This window comes from Pristiophorus japonicus, chromosome 5, assembly GCF_044704955.1.
Source record: "Pristiophorus japonicus isolate sPriJap1 chromosome 5, sPriJap1.hap1, whole genome shotgun sequence".
Taxonomy (NCBI): Eukaryota; Metazoa; Chordata; class Chondrichthyes; family Pristiophoridae; genus Pristiophorus; species Pristiophorus japonicus.
Genome location: NC_091981.1, coordinates 211549955 through 211571052, shown reverse-complemented (window position 1 = coordinate 211571052; position 21098 = coordinate 211549955). Strand labels below are relative to the sequence as shown.

The 21098-nt window shown below is 43.4% G+C and overlaps 1 protein-coding gene across 3 annotated transcripts in view; it reads right to left on the bottom strand.

Annotated features, from left to right (window-relative positions):
* Positions 1 to 21098, bottom strand: part of ctnnal1 (catenin (cadherin-associated protein), alpha-like 1) — a 407031-nt gene that overhangs the window by 17388 nt on the left and 368545 nt on the right. For all 3 annotated transcript variants that reach the window (XM_070880044.1, XM_070880045.1, XM_070880046.1), the window contains 3 exons: positions 12782 to 12874; positions 11806 to 11956; positions 3426 to 3463 (listed from right to left, as the gene is read on the bottom strand). In XM_070880044.1, coding sequence (XP_070736145.1) covers positions 3426 to 3463; positions 11806 to 11956; positions 12782 to 12874 — 282 coding nt within the window. The remainder of the gene's footprint in view (positions 1 to 3425; positions 3464 to 11805; positions 11957 to 12781; positions 12875 to 21098) is intronic.

Below are 21098 nucleotides of genomic sequence, written 5' to 3'. Positions count from 1 at the left end.
GCTTGGATGATGTGGAATCTATATGGGTAGAGCTGCAGAACACTAAAGGGCAAAAATCGTTAGTGGGAGTTGTGTACAGACCTCCAAACAGTAGTAGTGATGTTGGGGAGGGCATCAAACAGGAAATTAGGAGTGCATGCAATAAAGGTGCAGCAGTTATAATGGGTGACTTTAATATGCACATAGATTGGGCTAGCCAAACTGGAAGCAATACGGTGGAGGAGGATTTCCTGGAATGCATAAGGGATGGTTTTCTAGACCAATATGTCGAGGAACCAACTAGGGGGGAGGCCATCTTAGACTGGGTGTTGTGTAATGAGAGAGGATTAATTAGCAATCTCATTGTGCGAGGCCCCTTGGGGAAGAGTGACCATAATATGGTGGAATTCTGCATTAGGATGGAGAATGAAACAGTTAATTCAGAGACCATGGTCCAGAACTTCAAGAAGGGTAACTTTGAAGGTATGAGGCATGAATTGGCTAGGATAGATTGGCTAATGATACTTAAGGGGTTGACTGTGGATGGGCAATGGCAGACATTTAGAGAACGCATGGATGAATTACAACAATTGTACATTCCTGTCTGGCGTAAAAATAAAAAAGGGAAGGTGGCTCAACCGTGGCTATCTAGGGAAATCAGGGATAGTATTAAAGCCAAGGAAGTGGCATACAAATTGGCCAGAAATAGCAGCGAACCTGGGGACTGGGAGAAATTTAGAACTCAGCAGAGGAGGACAAAGGGTTTGATTAGGGTAGGGAAAATGGAGTACGAGAAGAAGCTTGCAGGGAACATTAAGGCGGATTGCAAAAGTTTCTATAGGTATGTAAAGAGAAAGAGGTTAGTAAAGACAAACGTAGGTCCCCTGCAGTCAGAATCAGGGGAAGTCATAACGGGGAACAAAGAAATGGCAGACCAATTGAACAAGTACTTTGGTTCAGTATTCACTAAGGAGGACACAAACAACCTTCCGGATATAAAAGTGGTCAGAGGGTCTATTAAGGAGGAGGAACTGAGGGAAATCTTTATTAGTCGGGAAATTGTGTTGGGGAAATTGATGGGATTGAAGGCCGATAAATCCCCAGGGCCTGATGGACTGCATCCCAGAGTACTTAAGGAGGTGGCCTTGGAAATAGCGGATGCATTGACAGTCATTTTCCAACATTCCATTGACTCTGGATCAGTTCCTATCGAGTGGAGGGTAGCCAATGTAACCCCACTTTTTAAAAAAGGAGGGAGAGAGAAAGCAGGGAATTATAGACCGGTCAGCCTGACCTCAGTAGTGGGTAAAATGATGGAATCAATTATTAAGGATGTCATAGCAGCGCATTTGGAAAATGGTGACATGATAGGTCCAAGTCAGCATGGATTTGTAAAAGGGAGATCATGCTTGACAAATCTTCTGGAATTTTTTGAGGATGTTTCCAATAAAGTGGACAAAGGAGTACCAGTTGATGTGGTATATTTGGACATTCAGAAGGCTTTCGACAAGGTCCCACACAGGAGATTAATGTGCAAAGTTAAAGCACATGGGATTGGGGGTAGTGTGCTGACGTGGATTGAGAACTGGTTGTCAGACAGGAAGCAAAGAGTAGGAGTAAATGGGTACTTTTCGGAATGGCAGGCAGTGACTAGTGGGGTACCGCAGGGTTCTGTGCTGGGGCCCCAGCTGTTTACATTATACATTAATGATTTAGACGAAGGGATTAAATGTAGTATCTCCAAATTTGCGGATGACACTAAGTTGGGTGGCAGTGTGAGCTGCGAGGAGGATGCTATGAGGCTACAGAGTGACTTGGATAGGTTAGGTGAGTGGGCAAATGCGTGGCAGATGAAGTATAATGTGGATAAATGTGAGGTTATCCGCTTTGGTGGTAAAAACAGAGAGACAGACTATTATCTGAATGGTGACAGATTAGGAAAAGGGAAAGTGCAACGAGACCTGGGTGTCATGGTACATCAGTCATTGAAGGTTGGCATGCAGGTACAGCAGGCGGTTAAGAAAGCAAATGGCATGTTGGCCTTCATAGCGAGGGGATTTGAGTACAGGGGCAGGGAGGTGTTGCTACAGTTGTACAGGGCCTTGGTGAGGCCACACCTGGAGTATTGTGTACAGTTTTGGTCTCCTAACTTGAGGAAGGACATACTTGCTGTTGAGGGAGTGCAGCGAAGATTCACCAGACTGATTCCCGGGATGGTGGGACTGACCTATCAAGAAAGACTGAATCAACTGGGCTTGTATTCACTGGAGTTCAGAAGAGTGAGAGGGGACCTCATAGAAACGTTTAAAATTCTGACGGGTTTGGACAGGTTGGATGCAGGAAGAATGTTCCCAATGTTGGGGAAGTCCAGAACCAGGGGTCACAGTCTAAGGATAAGGGGTAAGCCATTTAGGACCGAGATAAGGAGAAACTTCTTCACCCAGAGAGTGGTGAACCTGTGGAATTCTCTACCACGGGAAGTAGTTGAGGCCAATTCACTAAATATATTCAAAAGGGAGTTAGATGAAGTCCTTACTACTCGGGGGATCAAGGGGTATGGCGTGAAAGCAGGAAGTGGGTACTGAAGTTTCATGTTCAGCCATGAACTCGTTGAATGGCGGTGCAGGCTAGAAGGGCTGAATGGCCTGCTCCTGCACCTATTTTCTATGTTTCTATGTTTCTATAATTAGCTGCTAACCTAGCCTGCCTTTTTAAGGCCACTGCTCAGTAATTTCTTATGGGGAAATGGTCTAAATAACTTCCAATTGATCTCAAGCTCTAATTATTGTTGTTGGAAGTTTCTCTAGTTAGCAGCTGCTTTGCTGCTATCAACAATCTCTCCAGGTTATCGCAAGGACAGAAAGAGCAAATGGGTTATTCAGTTGTGATTTGTTGTTTTTTTTCAAAGTATTACATCTGAGGTGCGACAGATGCTCTCAGAGCGTATATAAAACTGGTTATTGTCCAAGTTGTAGAGTGGTCCATACAAGGTGCAATGTCACATGATATGGCCATCATAAATAAATCTCAGTTTTATTCTGGCTGCTTTGAGAATGACACTGTGGTATTATTGCCTTCCAGAGAAGGCAGGAGAACATAGTGGGTATTGCACATAATCTCCAGTGGTCAAAACAATTAGGGTTTAACTGTTCATTTTGGGGATACCAACTCACACATTGCACGTATAAGCACACAAGTTTCAGCTCACAAGAGAATTGTTGTGCTTGTGGAAATCTTGCAACACAAGATAGAGAGTTTTGGGAGAAAGCCCGAACTCTTAACAGATAGAAGGGGTAATTTTGACTTCAATTGAAATAAGTGCAGGAGAGATTTAAAAGGAGCTGCCGATTTGCTATCACCCATTTTACATTATTGCACAAGGTCAAAATTACATGAGTTTTGAGCTGAAGCTTTTAAGTTAAATTTAATTTATTTAAAAAACTCACCCCTGGTCTAGGTAGGGAAAGGTATGCACGCTTCTCTCCTGGGGAAACAGATGCAAATAAACCATTGTGAACAAGAGACAAAATAATGAAAGCTATATTTAAGTGCAAAGAATCGTAGCCAGATTTCCAGTTGTTTCCACTACATCTCAACTTTTTAAACATCTTAAAATATTAAGATACATACCATCTTTATTGCAATGTGTTTGCAATAAGATGAACTTAATGTTGTCTATTAATACACATTTGGCCTTAAAAGAAGTTACCTTAAAGTCAAAGCTGCATTAAAATGAACAAGGCAATTTTCAACAAGATACCCTCAAAAATACTTTCCCCCCCCCAAAGTCAGGATATATTTCCTCAAATCCAATGTGTCATGGAGTCTTAATCACGAAAATAATTTGCCCTTGTCAAATATTACCCATCCTCACAAAACTGTCATGACTTTACCGGACAACATCACAATTTTTGTTCCTCTGCTCTCAATTCTTTCCCCCTCACCCAAATAGATATGAAACTTCTATGTCCTTGGAATTATTCTTGGGTAGTTTGAATATGAACGCTCAACGTATCTGTGCGAAATTCCTTCCTCTGCTGCTATTTTAACAGACACGCGTTTACTTTGAATGGGTTAACATTGTTAAAATTGCATAGGGAATACGGTTTATAAATGTGGTGAACAAGTCAAGGCTAGAATCTCCGAGCAGACTTTCAAACGCATGAGAGTTCTTGCAGAGCTAATCAATTAACACCGCTCACCACACTGGACATACGCTTGGCTGGCTGCACTTGTCTAAATTGGAGTTGAAAATGTCAGATAGTATGTTAACAGTTAAAGCATGGTGCCCCCAGCCAGAATTCACATCCTTCGCACTATTTTCTTTCCAAGCTGAGTGATACCATTGTGTACTTAAAATGCCACTGTAAAACCTGCCAGAGTGGGGTTATCAAAGCAATTACAAAAAACTTTGCTTGCCCATTCCACGATGTTCCAGGTACAGCTGCATTATGCCTCCTTACAGTTCACGGTATGGCAAAGAAGTGGTGTGTCTACACCCTAGAAGCAAAAAGCTATGCTGACACAGAGAAAAAATACCATACTGTGTAAGAAACCAAAAAAAACAAAATGATTGTTATTTAATTCAGGGGAAATGTTTATTATCAAAATCCGGATTTTTCCTTTAAATTGGGTTCCACTATAATTCCACACAATACATTAACAAAATACAAAGAATTTAAGACATTTACATTACATACTGCTCCTTGCATCAGCCCTAAATATTGACCCTCAGTAAATGTCCCTTCAAAAGCAAACTGGACTGAATTTAACATTCTGAGAAAGCGCTTCTTAAAGAGGAAAGGGATAAATAAAAACCCAAGCAAACAACAAATAAATAACAGTAATCTAAAGATTGCATAGTCTTTTTTGGGAATGCTAGTGGCGTCATGAGAGTGGCGTCATGAGAGTTAAGAGTAATGCAAACATTAATTACACCAGTAACAAATATAAACTACAGGAGGCTAATAACTCCTAGAAAATGTTTAGATATTCTCTTTTGTATACTTAGTATTGCTATGCTTGCTGAAACAGTCAGTCATTTAAGTAAATTATAAAACATGGTCTACAGATCCCATACTTTGTTAGATTGTGATGAATAATATTTTTTGGTTTGCCAGCACAATTTCGAACATTATCTTACAGTATCTGCTTGAGGCCAATACTTGCTTAAAGTGATGTACAGCTGACAGACCCGAGTTATACAGCTGGATCTAAGCCATTTTCTGGTTGATGAAAGTGGAGTTCTCTGCAAGCATTACTGCACATGTGTGCACAGCTTCGCTTACGAGCATCAAAATATCGGTTAAGTTTTAATGTTAGATAACCAATGGGACAAATATTAAAACAAAACTTTAACTGCTTTTGGGAGTGAAATGGGCAGCTTGTGAACATTTCAGATTCACTTTTCACTGGTTGCAGGTTAATACTAAGATTCAGGTTCACAAGAACATGGTTCGTAATTTGCGGTGAGCGGCGAAGCAATGGTGCTCGTCGCTGGCCTTGAAGAAAGCTATCCACAGAAATCTTGCGATCTCAGTGATGAGATGTTTGCCTTTCTCGACATGCAATTGATTGTAGCGCTCTGCAATGAAAACCCCCATCGTAGAGCTGCAGTGACGTCACAAGCTATCTAAGCAGCCAATCACATTGAAGAATTCTCAGACAACAAACCGGGAAATGAAAAGCAGCTTTTATCCGCACTTTAAAAAAAATGTTACAGACAGCAAAATAAAGATTGGGACTTTCACATGGGGATAAGGTAGAAGCTGAAATATCATGAACAAACTTTCAAAAAAAGTTTATTTTACATAGAAACATAGAAAATAGGTGCAGGAGTAGGCCATTCGACCCTTCGAGCCTGCACCACCATTCAAGATCATGGCTGATCATCACCTCAGTACCCCTTTCCTGCTTTCTCTCCATATCCCAGATCCCTTTAGCCGTAAGGGCCATATCTAACTCCCTCTTGAATATATCCAATGAACTGGCATCAACAAATCTCTGTAGTAGAGAATTCCACAGGTTAACAACTCTCTGAGTGAAGAAGTTTCTCCTCATCTCGGTCCTAAATGGCTTACCCCTTATCCTTAGACTGTGTCCCCTGGTTCTGGACTTCCCCAACATCGGGAACATTCTTCCTGCATCTAACTTGTCCAGTCCCGCCAGTATTTTATATGTTTCTATGAGATCCCCTCTCATTCTTCTAAACTGCAGTGAATACAGGCCCAGTCGATCCAATCTCTTCTCATATGTCAGTCCTGCCATCCCGGGAATCAGTACCAATTATAATTTTGATCATAATGGAGAAATTTGACAGTCCACAAATATAAAAATTAGTTTTTCAGGGTCATAACAGTTGTTTAGCAGTTAGTACGCTATTAAAACTCCAGTTAACCTATTCCAACATGGCTCAACATTTAATGGGGTATTTAACAGCGATATTACCGCGGAAAAACCCAAGTTTTCGTTAGTTCCTCTGATTTCACTGTGTTGGCTATGGGGGTTGGGGGGGAAGCGAGGTGGGAGAAGATGGCCGCTGGGGGGAGCGGGGTTGTGTGGGGGGGAGGGGCTGGCGGGCGGAGTCCACAACCTAGTCAGTGTCGGAGCAGTGATTGACTGACTGCAGCTTCAGGATTTCTGTGTTTAGATGCACATGCGCTAAATGCGGTCAGTTTCAGAGGGGTAATGACGGCTAACGCTGACAGTTCGCCATCATTCCCACTGCAAAATCCGCACCGATATCTTTCAATTCCTCTTCAGGGCAAGGTGAGAAATGCACATTAAGTTTACTGCACAAAGTAACAGTGCAACATATAAAATGAATCATTAATACTTTACTTGTAGGCAGTTGTCCAGTGTTATGTGAGAAGCAGACTTACTTTGTGTGAAGATGTGATAAACAGAAAAATCATATTTGATCTCTTTAAAGGGCATGTTTGATTTTTATTTTGTTTGACCAAAAAAAAGTATAAATTATGAAAATGAACATATACAAGGATGGAACAGAGTGCAGAGAAAAGCAACAAGATTGATCCAAAATGTATGGGGTGGGGGGGGGTGCGGAGGTTATGAGAAAAAAAATGACTTGCCTTTCACAACTTCAGTACGCCCCAAGTGCTTTACAAGCAATGAAATATTTTTGAAGTATACTCTGTTGTAGTGTAGGAAACACGGCAGCCAATTTGCACACAGCAAAGTCCCACAAACAGCAATGTGATAATGACCAGATAATCTGTTTTAGTGATGTTGGTTGAGGGATAAATATTGGCCAGGACACCAGGGATAACTCCCCTGCTCTTCAAAATAGTGCCATGGGATCTTTTACATCCACCTGAGAGGAAATACATGGTTTAACATCTCATCCGAAAGGTGGCACCTCCGACAGTGCAGCACTCCCTTGGTAATGCACTGAAGTGTCTGCCTAGATTGTGCACTCAAGTCTCTGGAGTGGGGCTTGAACCCACAGCCTTCTGACTCAGAGGCAAGTGTACTACCACTGAGCAACAGTTGACACCTAAAAGTTTAGCAAAGTCTATAAAAAAGACAGTTAAGGACAGATATTATGAAGGCATATAAAATATTATTTCAAATTAAGCTAGGAAAATAAGACCCAAGGATATGAATTTAAATTTAAGTGACTAGTAAATATAAAACAGATACTTAAAGAGTGATAAATATTTGAAATAATCTGCCGGGTGGGCATTGATTTTTATTGCCATTGAAGTGGTACAGCCTAAATGGGTTCACACGACTACTGGATGGGTTTCTGGAGAGAGCAGTGAGTGAGGTATATAATCAGAGGTGGGCGCAGGTCAATCAAAAATAAACAGACCTTTTGGGCCTAATGGAATTGGATTCTGTTCCTTAAATTTCTTAACATTCCAAACTGGGGACACTTAGTTAAGTACTGTTCTTGTACCAGTAGGTGGGGATGTTGCATCACAAAGAATTATTGGTACAATTTACACAGTGTGACAGATCCATTTGCTGGAGTCTCCACTCCCGACCCCGAGTGTCATCCCTATTTAGTTCACAACAACTGCAGCATCATCGGACAATACACCACAACCAGAGCAAAGTGTGTAATGAATTCTCATGTTATTGTCTAAATGGTCACTACATAACACTGAGTTTCTCAAGATATGAGGTTCCGGGATATCTTCAAACAGTAGCCATCAGTTTTTAGCTTTTCCTTTGTCTAAATCAATTCATTACCACATGGTTAACCCAGAATAATAATTCCTGCTTGGTTGTTTAAATCTTTCTGTTTGCCATAGTATTAATATACTACAATTTGTTTTTCACCATGCATTTTGTCTGATTGTCTTAAATAGTAATTGTTCCAATAATTGTAAGTCATAACTCCTAGAATCAGCATTACTAATGAAACGACCGACCTCACAAGTTTTCACTAGTCCCAATCTGTGCTTTTATTATAGTTAACTTTGCCCTTTGTATCTTTAAAATATGCACACCTTCAAAAATAAATTGTAACAGCCAAATTAAAGATTCAGTCCACAGAAGCAGGAACCTTAAATAATGCCATGCTCAAATGTAACAACATAACCTGTTATATTTTTATGTAAGAGAAACACACTTAGAGGGAAAAAAATCATTTTGTGGGGGATGGGGCACAAAACCCATCAAATCTGCACGATGTCCTCATTGTGCTCTCAGTCTTATCAAAAATGTATTATGCAAACATTCTATTGAAGCTGCACGACAACTGCACCGTGTTACTAAGGTTCCACATTTACTTACTGGCCTTGGGAAAATGACTGATGCCAATTAAATTGTTACAAAAATTTCAGAGGACTTTGATATTCCAAGAGAAGGGTGGAGCACTTGTGACTTTTGAATGAGAGAGATGCTGGGCAGAATTTTATAAATATTGCAACTCAACGTAATATGCAAGACCACAAGAAGTAGGAAATATGCGGGGGAGACGGGAGAAATTTGACTTGGCCTGCTGAGGGCCAAGCTGAATTCAGCTTTGGGCTTCATTTAAATGTTGGTTGGGGTGGACAGGAATCTGGCCAATCACAGTGTGGAGCTGGCCAGCAGGCTGGGTCGTCTGGAGTGGGGTGGGGGGAGGAAAAGTGATCCTGGGGAGTGGGGGAGGGGAGGGAGTAGATCCTCAAATGCGGCAGCAGCAGGCCAGAGTTTACCATGTGGGCCCATGAGCAGCACGCCGCCTGATTCTAATCCTTATTTTTAAATCCCTCTATGGCCTCACCCCTCCCTATCTCTGTAATTTCCTTCAACCCCCCCCCCTCCCCCCCGAGATGTCTGCACTCCTCTAATTCTGTCCTCTTGAGCATCCCCGAGTATAATTGCTCACCCATTGGTGGCCGTGTCTTCAGTTGCTGAGGCCCTAAGCTCTGGAACTCCCTGCCAAAACCTCCCCGCATTTCTACCTTTCCTCCTTCAAGACGCTCCTTAAAACCTACTTCTCCGACCAAGCTTTTGGTCACCTGCGCTAATTTCTAATTATGCGGCTCGGTGTCAATTTTTTTAAATCTTGTAATACTCCTGTGAAGCACCTTGGGACATTTCACTATGTTAAAGGTGTTATATAAATACAAGTTGTTGTTGCTTCTCCTGGGCCCACAAAAATAAAAACTGAAAATTGTTTGGCCTTTTTTTTTTTGGAGTGGCCGACAGCGGTGCCTTTAAGGACCACTGGTTAGGCCGCTCAAGACCAGTCATCTTAGCTGAACATGTGCAGCCCAAGCTCCAAAATTTGGAGGCCTAATGCCCATTTTATGGGTAACCCCACCCCATTGTTTTAAATTTAAAGAAATACGTCACTGCTCTCAATTCCTGCTGCATAAAAGGCTTCTTACAAATACAAATATGTTATCAGTTGTTAAAGAGATTTGATGTGGAGGCAGGCGGGGGCTTAACTCTTTAAATACTTTTGCCTCCACCCTACCTGTGAATGACTCAAGAATAGGCAAATCAAAATTTGCAGGAGTCGTCCAATATTAACACCATGAGACACGAGAGCAATTGCAATATTGCTGTTGGCATCAATGCTAATAGATATTAAGCTAGATGCTATGTTTACTAATTTAATTCTGGAGTAATATTGTATCAGAGGAGTACCCTTTTTACTCAACCATCCAAGTCAACACATCATACTACTGAAACTGCTTCTGTTGCTTTACTTTATTATTTCCTATTTCTTAGTTTTTTTGCCAGAAGTCTTTATCCCATTCATCTTAAACTGACCATTCTACTTCTGACTCCTAGGTTTTTTTCATCGATTTTTGCATTCTCTGTTCTGATTCCTATCCTTCTCGGTCTCTCTATTCTCTAAATTTCATGCTCTACCACTTGTCTTTTCTCTTCTGTTTCAAACCCAATTTTCATTAGCACAGCATACAGAACACTGGGTTTATAGGACCAGAAAGTCATAGGAACGTCACACCCAACAAGACCACTGCTTAGTTGGTCTTGTCTGGCTGGTCCCAAAGTTCAGAAAATACTGTATACCTCTCAATTGTATCTTTTGCACAAAAAGTATTTAGCCATCTTAAATTTGCTGACACTATCTATCCTCAGTCTTTTTGGCTCCCCCTGTGTAAGTAGTTAAACCTAAACTGGCCGTTCATCTTTTCTCTTCTGACCTCAGGACCATAGCCCAACTTACAGCTTCTGTTTGTGTCAAACAATTTAGAGAGATTAGCTACACCCCTGGAAAGCTTCAATACAGTCTTCTATGAGCCTACTTCTCTCCAGTGCAAACATTCCTACTATTAGTTGCTCCTTGTAGCAATGCTCCAATCTTAGCAACCTTCCAATTCTTCAGAGATTAGTGGACACTTCAGTCAAAAGTTATATGTCAAAAATCAGCTGGAGATATTGAACAAAGCACTGTAATCTTTAACAGAGAACTAGCTACTTCTCCCCACTGCTCGATAAATTTGTTGAGGCAAACAATGGAGATTCCACAAAACCTATACTTGGGATCAATATGCTGCGAATTATGGTCAACTCCTAAACACTTTTGTGAAAAACAGCTCATTGTTTTAAAAAAATATCTCTTGTACAATTTTGATTTCTGATCATACGGTCTTCAAATAAAGGTTAGCTATGGAAAATAATCTTTTCACTTGCCTTAGATGAAGAAAACCAACATTAAGTGGATAACCTGCTGCTCAGAGAATCTCTCTGTGCACATCAAAAGAATCTAGTACGAATTCCAGTAAAATTTAACAACCACAGAAAAAATCCAAATGTGTAAAACGCTAAATTCAATAGCTATTAGCCGTTCATAGATTAGGACAGCAATTAAAAAATCAAATAGCTACATTCACTGCTTTATCAGGTGAAGCGATTATTACGCAGAAATCTCAGATAAAATGAACATATTTTTGAACCCCCGTAACAGAATTATAATAATTAACCCATTCAGTACTATATAAAATCTGTGCTTTGAACAAATTGACACAAAAACTGCGTGGGCCTCTCTCAGTCTCAAGAGTCTAAGCCTGCCACTCTCACAACATTTCTCTGACACTTCAACTTCTAACATATTTATCAGATTACCTCCATACCAAATGAAGTAACAAGCTTTCCCTGAATTTTATGCCTTGTAAATAGATGGCTTGGGGCACATTTTTAGATCACTAAAAGGCTTTGGAATTTTACAGTCACTGTTCATAACAGCCAGTTTGATTATATGCTATTTGAAATAAGTCACTGGAGCTCTTCAGTGTTTTTGCACTGTAATTTTCTTCTTCAGTTAGAATCTATATATCACATGACCCAACTGACAATCGAAATGTAATACAGAGAACACTCAGTCAGACTATTCACCTCTTCGTCCTTCAAATACATCATTAATTTCTTTCAGTAGGATGGACATATCGTTTAGTTGTGACTCCCAGGCTTCGCAAAAGACATCTAGGTTTTCTTTGGCAATCTTACTAGAAGGGTGAAGAGCCAAGGTCTGTGCAGCAGAAATAATCTGAGAACAAAACAGAGTAATTCACTTGACAGTACAAAGGAAGTCTATTGTGCACCAGGTGTTATTAAAGATGTGGAGATAGTAAACCTTGGGACTGTGCGAGTCAAAATTTCCTGCATTTGGACACACTAAATAAAAAGCATTTAGATCTGAAGTTCAGTTGTGACTTAAATTCAGTGGACTCGTTGATATAGAACAGTTATTACAACAGTAACTACACTCCAAAAGTACTTCATTGGCTGTAAAGTGCTTTGAGACATCCGGTGGTCATGAAAGGCGCTATATAAATGCAAGTCTTTCTTCCTTTATAAAAGATCTTGTTGCTAGGTGTAAAAGTTAAGTAAAAGCTGGCACAGTGCTTAAGAGCTCCACAATCTAACACCATGGAGCAGTGCAATGCTGCTTGACAACAGCAGTCTATCTCTCCACTGAGTTAATGATTGCAGTCCCACTACTATGAGGAGATGTTGAGCACAATTCAGCCACCTCCTCATCAGAGTGAGGAAAATTTAGACAGTCCCATCACCAGTCTTCTCTCACATATCTTCGAGTCACTTACTCAGAAGCAACGTAATCAAAAGCTGGGAATAGCTTGTCTATCCACCTGCCCTGTCTGTCACAGCTGATGCATGGTGACTGGGAAAAGGGGAGGGAGAAAATATATTTAAAAATAAAGGGGTGCATTATAAGCAAAAATAAATTCTTGATTGATCTGAACTGAAGTAAACCCATGTCCTTGAATAATGCCTCATGCACATCACTCGAGCTTTTAAAAAAGATAATTAATCATCGTGAGAAAATTCTAAACAGTAAAAACTTTCATACCTGTGGACCAATAACCTGAAATGTTTCTTCTGCATGTAAACAAGTAATCTCTAAGGGTTCAGTTCCTGACACATGCCGCAGTAATCGAGAAGTCTGGGAGGAAACAAAATGTTACCGGAATTCATGTCTGGATTTCTCTACAAGTGTCACAAAACACAATTCAGATTTCAGCGAACTACAGCTGAGACAACCTGTAAATCTTTTCTACTAACTTACATTTTGCTAGGTTCTATTATTTATTTAAAAACAATTCACAACATTAACTTTTGGACTTTTTCCATACAACATGCATGTTGTGAATCTAATGCAGGTCAGGTAGTGTTGTGGTTACATGATTGGACTGACAACCCAGAAGTCATAATTTCAAATCCCACAATGGAAGTTGTGAAACTGTATTTAATAAATGATGTTATTTGTGGGCTAGCACCAGAAAAAATGACTGTGAAAACTGCCAGGTGGTTATAAAAACCCAATTGGTTCATGAATGTCTTTTACAAAAGGATATCCGTGACAATGACCCAATCTGATCTACACAATAGACTATAGGCTTCTGAGTGCCCTCTGAAGTGGCCTAGCAAGCCGTTCAGTTATGCAATTGCTACTAAGTATAACAGCGTATTAAATGCATCCTCGACATTGATGCCCATATCCTGAACACAATTTTTTTTTTTAAACATACAAATGTTCAGCAGCACTGTTTTTGGCCTTGGGTCACTGCTAGTTTGAATTTGGTGAATTACATCAGAGAAACCCATGTGAAATTGAGCAATGTATCAGGTGTTCAAGAAGCGTAATGTTGCTTTCACCAACTGCATCTAATCTCCTCATTCTTCCCCTCACATAGTGCTTGCAAGTTCTCTCTCCCTCAACTGATCTATATCAGAGTCACTCTTCCACCCAATGTAGCCCCCCTCCTGATCTGCCTGGAACAAACTGTAAAAGTCAATTATACCGTACTAGGCAAAATGAATGAATCCAGCTAAAGTAATGTACATGCACTCCCTAGGGAAATTCCATAAGTGCCGGGAGTGCTATAACTGCAAGTGGGCGGGGAACAGGGAGAGCAGCAGCTCTTAAAGGACTTGAATTGTGTGATTGCTGCTGAGACCATGGAGTCTTGCCAACGGATGAGTGCCAGAACTGGTGTCTTTGATGAGTTGACGTTGGTAGAAGAGATGAGACAGAGGAGGGTATCCTCGGAGATCAAATGTGCAGCATGCTTGGCAGGACATGTCAGAGTGAACACTGTCTCCCACATCCATGGTCATGGCAACTTATGAAAAAGATATTCTATCGACCAAAGAAGAGTGCCAAGGTAAGGTTGCTTGTAGTTCGATAACTCAAATGTAATGTATGCCCATAGAATACATGGCACAAGCACTACGCCCTCAACAAGGTGCAGTGTCAGCAATAGAACATGGAAAGCACCAGCACAACCATTCACATGTTGAACCATTTACATGTTTCTAATGCTTATCTTGTCCTTTGTAGCTGCCAGAGAGAAAGGCTTTGAATGTTGTACGTAATTGTTGCATGTTGTGCCATCAAGTCAATATGCCACCTTTAACTATGTGTCTATTGTGTAGTCACCCATTCATGCAGGAGGGAATGTACACTGGGCACAGGGCAGGGAATGCACCTCATGTTATATGCCAATGCCGAAAGCATGTTTCATGTGTTTTTGAAGGGCAGACTGCCCATAACCACAGAGAGAGTACCTGGTGCCACCTCTGCCAACCTACTTTGTCTTATCTGCCATGAAGAGGCAGCTTTGAAAATCATGGGGTTGGAGGACATACTGGGTACATGCGAGGAAGAGCTTAATGCTTTATGGCAGCCCAACAAGTTGAATGTTCTTTTCAGCAACTTGTTGCTAGCCAATCAAGCTGACTCAGTAAGTAACACACAGGCACATCTGACCATCAATAACATGGTGTTATATTGGCCTTGCTACTGTGTGCACAGCCATTTGCCACATGGCCAAGTAGATATGCCTGGATCTGACTACGTGGATGCTGGGCTAAGTCCAATTGGGTACCAGACATCTAATGTGCAAGCACACCCACCTTTCTTTCTGCTATCTGAACTTCTATTCCTCCTCCAAATCCATACCAGCCATTCAGGTCCAATGGAATGCACATGCTGAGCACTGTGGTCACTGCTGAAGGAGCAGCTCCTGCCAGACGTTAGCTCCGCTGGGCAGGCCACATTGTTTGCATGCCTGACACGAGTCTCCCAAAGCAAGCACTCTACTCGGAACTCCTTCACGGCAAACGAGCCAAAAGAAGGCAGAGGAAACGTTTCAAGGACACCCTCAAAGCCTCCATTGACACCTGGGAGTCCCTGGCCAAAGACCGCCCTAAGTGGAGGAAGTGCATCCGGGAGGGCGCTGAGCACCTCGAGTCTCATCGCCAAGAGCATGCAGAAACCAAGCGCAGGCAGTGGAAGGAGCGTGCGGTAAACCAGTCCCACCCTCCCTCGCACCCTTTCCCTCAATGACTATCTGTTCCACCTGTGACAAGGACTGTGGTTCTCATGTTGGACTGTTCAGTCACCTAAGAACTCATTTTAGAGTGGAAGCAAGTCTTCCTCGAATCGAGGGACTGCCTATGATGATATGATATGGGAAAATGTCTCTGCAGAATGTGTCTTGTGTAAGGTGACACCAAACAGCAGCAGAAAGCAATATAACCAAGACAATGCATAGACTGCAATATAAAAAAAACAAAAAAAAAATCATACTTGCGTTATCCCAAACTGTCAATCACACCTTTAAGAATCGAAGTTCACAAGGCAAGATCACAGAAGTACCCACAGAAGCAGCACCAGCAGAGAGGAGACCAGAAACACTGTGAATTAATCGTGGGACGTACTTAAACAAGAATGACTGAAATTAGAGGGATAATGAAACCTGACTCCAAAAATATCAGAATGTTTGTGTTTGTGGAATCCGATACCTAGCTCTTGGACGTCTTTGCACGATTCCACAATGTGTGCATGTAGTAGGAGTAGACCCACTGTTTTAGCTCAAAGGCTTTGGGACTGATGTTTTATTTTTGGTGCGTTGAATGAATGGTAATATATATTAAATGTGAATATTTAAAAAAATTTTAATTATCAGTGCCTGAGTTTAATGTGCATTCCCCACTTTGTGTCTTGAACCTCTGTGCTTTGTTTGTTGATATGTTCTATTATTACGTAATCACCTAGTTGAAGAAATGTCACATTTCAGGATTTTTGATAATTTTTTCTTCACAGAGAGGATTTTGGAATAGATACGTTTAATTCCCTTGTTTTTATTTTCCGCCTCTCCCTCTCTTGTGTTCCTAACACAGATGAGACTGCACACAGGGAGGTTAAAGTAACAGTGATCTCAGTCTTTATTAAGACACTCCAGAGTGAGGAACAGGCCTTAGGGGCCGGCTTATAGACAGTGCTCCCAAGGGATGCTGAGATCCCTTGGGACTTCAGGGAATGTGCTCCCTGGTGGCAGAACATAGGAGTGCATGCTTTACAGATACACAACTTCACTCCCCTCCCAAAGTCAAGTGAAAACTATTTACAAGGTGAGGCGGTCGGGAGCCTTTCTTTCCCTGGTGGACCGCCTCGGTACAAATGTCTGTTCTGGTGTGTTGGCTGTGCCCTCGCTGGGCTGGCGTGTTGTTGGCCCTGCAGGGCTGCTGGGTGACCCTGGCCTTGCTGGGCTGTTGGGTGTGATGGGTTCGATTTCCTGGTCCGGGGTGGTATCGTTGATCCTTTGGGTGTGTGTTGTGGGCTCGAAAAAGGTGGTGTCTGCTGTGGGTTGTTCAGGGCAGTCTGTGAACTGCAGCCTCGTTTGGTCCAGGTGCTTTCTGCAAATTTGTCCATTGTCTAGTTTGACTACAAACACCCTACTCCCTTCTTTAGCTATCACCGTGCCCGCGATCCACTTGGGACCATGTCCATAGTTTAGCACATACACAGGGTCATTCAGATCAATTTCCCGTGACACAGTGGCATGACCATTGTTTACATTTTGTTGCTGACGCCTGCTCTCTACCTGATCATACAGGTTGGGGTGAACCAGCGAGAGTCTGGTTGTAAGTGTCCTTTTCATGAGTAGCTCAGCCGGGGCACACCTGTGAGCGAGTGGGGTCTCTTGCGGTAGCTGAGCAGTACTCGGGACAGACGGGTTTGGAGTGAGCCTTCTGTGTGTGACTCGTTTGAGGCTCTGTTTGATTGTTTGTACTGACCGCTCTGCCTGCCCATTGGAGGCTGGTTTAAACGGGGCCGAGATGACATGTTTGATCACATTGCGGGTCATAATTTCTTTAAATTCAGCACTGGTGAAACATGGCCCGTTGTCACTGACCAGTATGTCAGGCAGGCCGTGGGTGGCAAACATGGCCCTCAGGATTTCAATGGTGGCGTTGGCAGTGCTTCCCGACATTATTTCACATTTAATCGATTTTGAAAAAGCATCCACCACCACCAGGAACATTTTACCGAAAAAAGGGCCCTCATAGTCGACATGGATCCTCGACCATGGTCTGGAGGGCCAGGACCACAAACTTAGTGGTGCCTCTGTGGGCATGTTGCTCAACTGAGCACACACGCTGCATTGGTGTACACGGGACTCTAAGTCAGAGTCAATACTGGGCCACCACACGTGGGATCTGGCTATCGCTTTCATCATTACTATACCCGGGTGTGTGCTGTGGAGATCCGGGATGAGCGTCTCCCTGTCTTTTTTGGGTAGCACTATGCGGTTACCCCACAACAGGCAGTCTGCCTGAATGGACAGCTCATCCTTTCGCCGCTGGAACGGCTTGATTAGCTCTTGCATTTCAACGGGGATGCTGGCCCAGCTCCCATGCAGTAAACAGTTTTTTACTAGGGACAGCAGAGGATCTTGGCTGGTCCAAGTTCTAATCTGGCAGGCCGTGACAGGTGATTTATCATTTTCAAACGCTTCCATGACCATCAACAAGTCTGCGGGCTGCGCCACCATCAACAAGTCTGCGGGCTGCGCCACCATCAACAAGTTTGCAGGCTGCGCCATTTCCACCCCCATAGTGAGCAATAGTAGCTGACTGAGAGCATCCGCACAGTTCTTGATGCCTGGCCTGTGGCGGATGGTATAGTTATATGCTGATAGCGTGAGTGCCCACCTTTGTATGCAGGCTGAGGCATTAGTATTTATCGCCTTGTTTTCAGTGAACAGGGATATGAGGGGCTTGTGATCGGTTTCCAGCTCAAATTTGAGGCCAAATAGGTACTGATGCATTTTCTTTACCCCGAACACACACGCTAATGCATCTTTCTCAATCATGCTGTAGGCCCTGTCGGCCTTAGACAAGCTCCTGGAAGCATAGGCAACTTCCCCGCAACGTTAGCTTGTTGTAATACACACCCAACTCCATACAACAACGCATCACATGCTAGCACGAATCTTTTACATGGGTTATACAATACAAGCAGCTTGTTGGAGCATAAAATGTTTCTGGCTTTCGCAAAAGCAATTACTTGGTTTGTACCCCATACCCAGTTCTCACCTTTACACAATAACACATGTAGGGGCTCTAAGAGGGTATTAACCCCAGTAGGAAGTTACCAAAATAGTTGAGGAGTCCCAGGAACGACCGCAGCTCCATGACGTTCTGTGGCGCGTTCCTGATAGCCTCTGTCTTGGCGTCTGTGGGCCGAATGCCATCCGCCGCGATCTTTCTCCCCAAAAACTCCACTTCTGTTGCCATGAAGACGCATTTCGACCTCTTCAGCCGCAGCCCTGTGCGATCCAGTCGCTGGAGGACCTCCTCCAGGTTTTGTAGGTGCTCGATGGTGTCCCAGCCCGTGACCAATATTTTGTCCTGAAAAACCACCGTGCGTGGTACCGACTTGAGTAGGCTTTCCATGTTTCTCTGGAAGATCGCTGCAGCCGACCGAATTCCAAACAGGCATCTGTTGTAGATGAACAGTTCCTTGTGTGTGTTGATGCAGGTGAGGCCCTTCGAAGACTCCTTCCACTCCTGCATCATGTAGGCCGAAGTCAGGTCGAGCTTGGTGAACGTCTTGCCTCCTGCCAGCGTCGCAAATAGGTCGTCTGCCTTAGGTAACGGTTATTGGTCCTGTAGCGAGAAACGATTAATAGTTACTTTATAATCGCTGCAAATCCTGACTGTACCATCACTTTTTAGTACTGGAACAATCGGGCTGGCCCACTCGCTGAATTCCATTGTGGAGATGATGCCCTCGCGTTGCAGCCTGTCCAGCTCGATTTCCACTCTCTCCCTCATCATGTGAAGTACCGCTCACGCCTTGTGGCGAATGGGTCGTGCTTCTGGGACCAAGTGGATCCGCACCTTCGCCCCAGAAAAGTTTCCAATGCCTGGCTCAAAAAGGGAAGGAAATTTGTTAAGAACCTGGGTACATGAGGCCTCATCGACGTGTGATAGCGCTTGTATGTCATCCCAGTTCCAGCGGATTCTGCCCAGCCAGCTCCTTCCAAGCAGTGTGGGGCCATCGCCTGTGGCAGTTCGTGCACCGTGCCCTTGTAGGTGACCTTGACCATGGCGCTGCCCAGGACAGTGATAAGCTCTTTGGTGTAGGTTCTCAGTTTCGTGTGGATGGGGTTCAGGGCTGGTCTGAGTGCCTTGTTGCATCACAGTCTCTCAAACATCTTTTTACTCATGATGGACTGGCTAGCACCAGTGTCCAGTTCCATGACTATAGGCAAGCCATTCAATTTTACGTTTAGCATTATAGGTGGACATTTCGTCGAAAATGTGTGCACCCTGTGTACTTCAGCATCTGCCTCCTCCCTCCGAGGCTCGAAATTGCTTTGACCCACCATGGACCGATCTTCCTCTGCCACATGGTGGTTAGCAGGTTTTGCAGAGGGGTGCCCCATTGTTCCACAGCTCTTGCAAACATACCCTTTGAAGCGGCATGAATAGGCCGAATGGAAGCCTCCACCATGCCAACAAGGTGTGAACTGCCTTGCATTCATCCTTTGTTGGGGACTCTGAGTCATCTGGGTCACCTGAGGCCTGCTGGCAGTTGCACACTCGTGGGTTCTGCCCTGTACATTTCTGCTCGCAAACACAGTTCCAGTTTATTTATGAACATTGCTAGCACTTGTGTGCTGAGAGATTTGTTTGGTGTTATCACGGGTGGACATAAACGCCTATGCTATCGCAATGGTCTTACTGAGGGTCGGTGTCTCTACAGTCAAATGTTTTTGTAGGATGGTCTCGTGGTCAATGCCCAGTACAAAAAAGTCTCAGAGCATTTGTTCCAGGTAGCCATCAAACTCACATTGTCCTGCAAGTCGCCTTAGCTCGGCGACGTAGCTCGCCACTTCCTGACCTTTAGATCGCTGGTACGTGTAGAACCGATACCTCGCCATCAGCACGCTCTCCCTCGGGTTAAGATGCTCCAGAACCAGTGTACACAGCTCCTCATACGACTTATCTGTGGGTTTCACCAGAGCGAGAAGATTCTTCATGAGGCTGTAGGTCGGTGCCCCGCAGACCGTGAGGAGGACCGCTCTCCTTTTTGCAGCTCGTTGGTTACAAAGTACTGGTCTAGCCGTTCGACATAGGCTTCCCAGTCCTCACCCTCCGAGAATGTCTCCAGGATGCCCACAGTTTGCTGCACCTTTGCGTTGGATTCGTGTACTCGTCGCCAGTTATTGTGTTCCTAACACAAATGAGACTGCACCCAGGGAGGTTAAAGTAACAGTGACCTCAGTCTTTATTAGGACACTCCAGAGTGAGGAACAGGCCTTAGGGGCCGGCTTATGTACAGTGCTCCCAAGGGATGCTGGGATCACTTGGGACTTCAGGGGATGCACTCCCTGGTGGCGGAACATGGGAGTGCATGCTTTACAGATACACAACACCCTCCTCCTTGTTCTGATTCTGATGCCTGTTCTTTTTTTTCCAGTTCTGATAAGCGGCTATCTGAGTGAAACATTAATTTGTCTGTTCTCTCCGCAGATGCTGACTTGACCTGTGTAGCTCCAACAGTTTGGTTTATTTCTCCTGTTATTTGGTCACGTGTAAGAACGCAAGAACATAATAGGAGCAGGCGTAGGCCATATGGCTCCTTGAGCCTGCTCCGCCATTCAATACAACCATGGCTGATCTTCTACATCAACTCCACTTTCCCTCCCTATCTCCATATCCCTTGATTCCTTTAGTGTCCAAAAATTTCAGATCACATCTCTGTCTTGAATATACTCCATGACTGAGCATCCACTGCCATCTGCGGTAGAGAATTCCAATGATTCATAGCCCTCTGAGTGAATACATTTCTCCTCATCTCATTCCTCAAT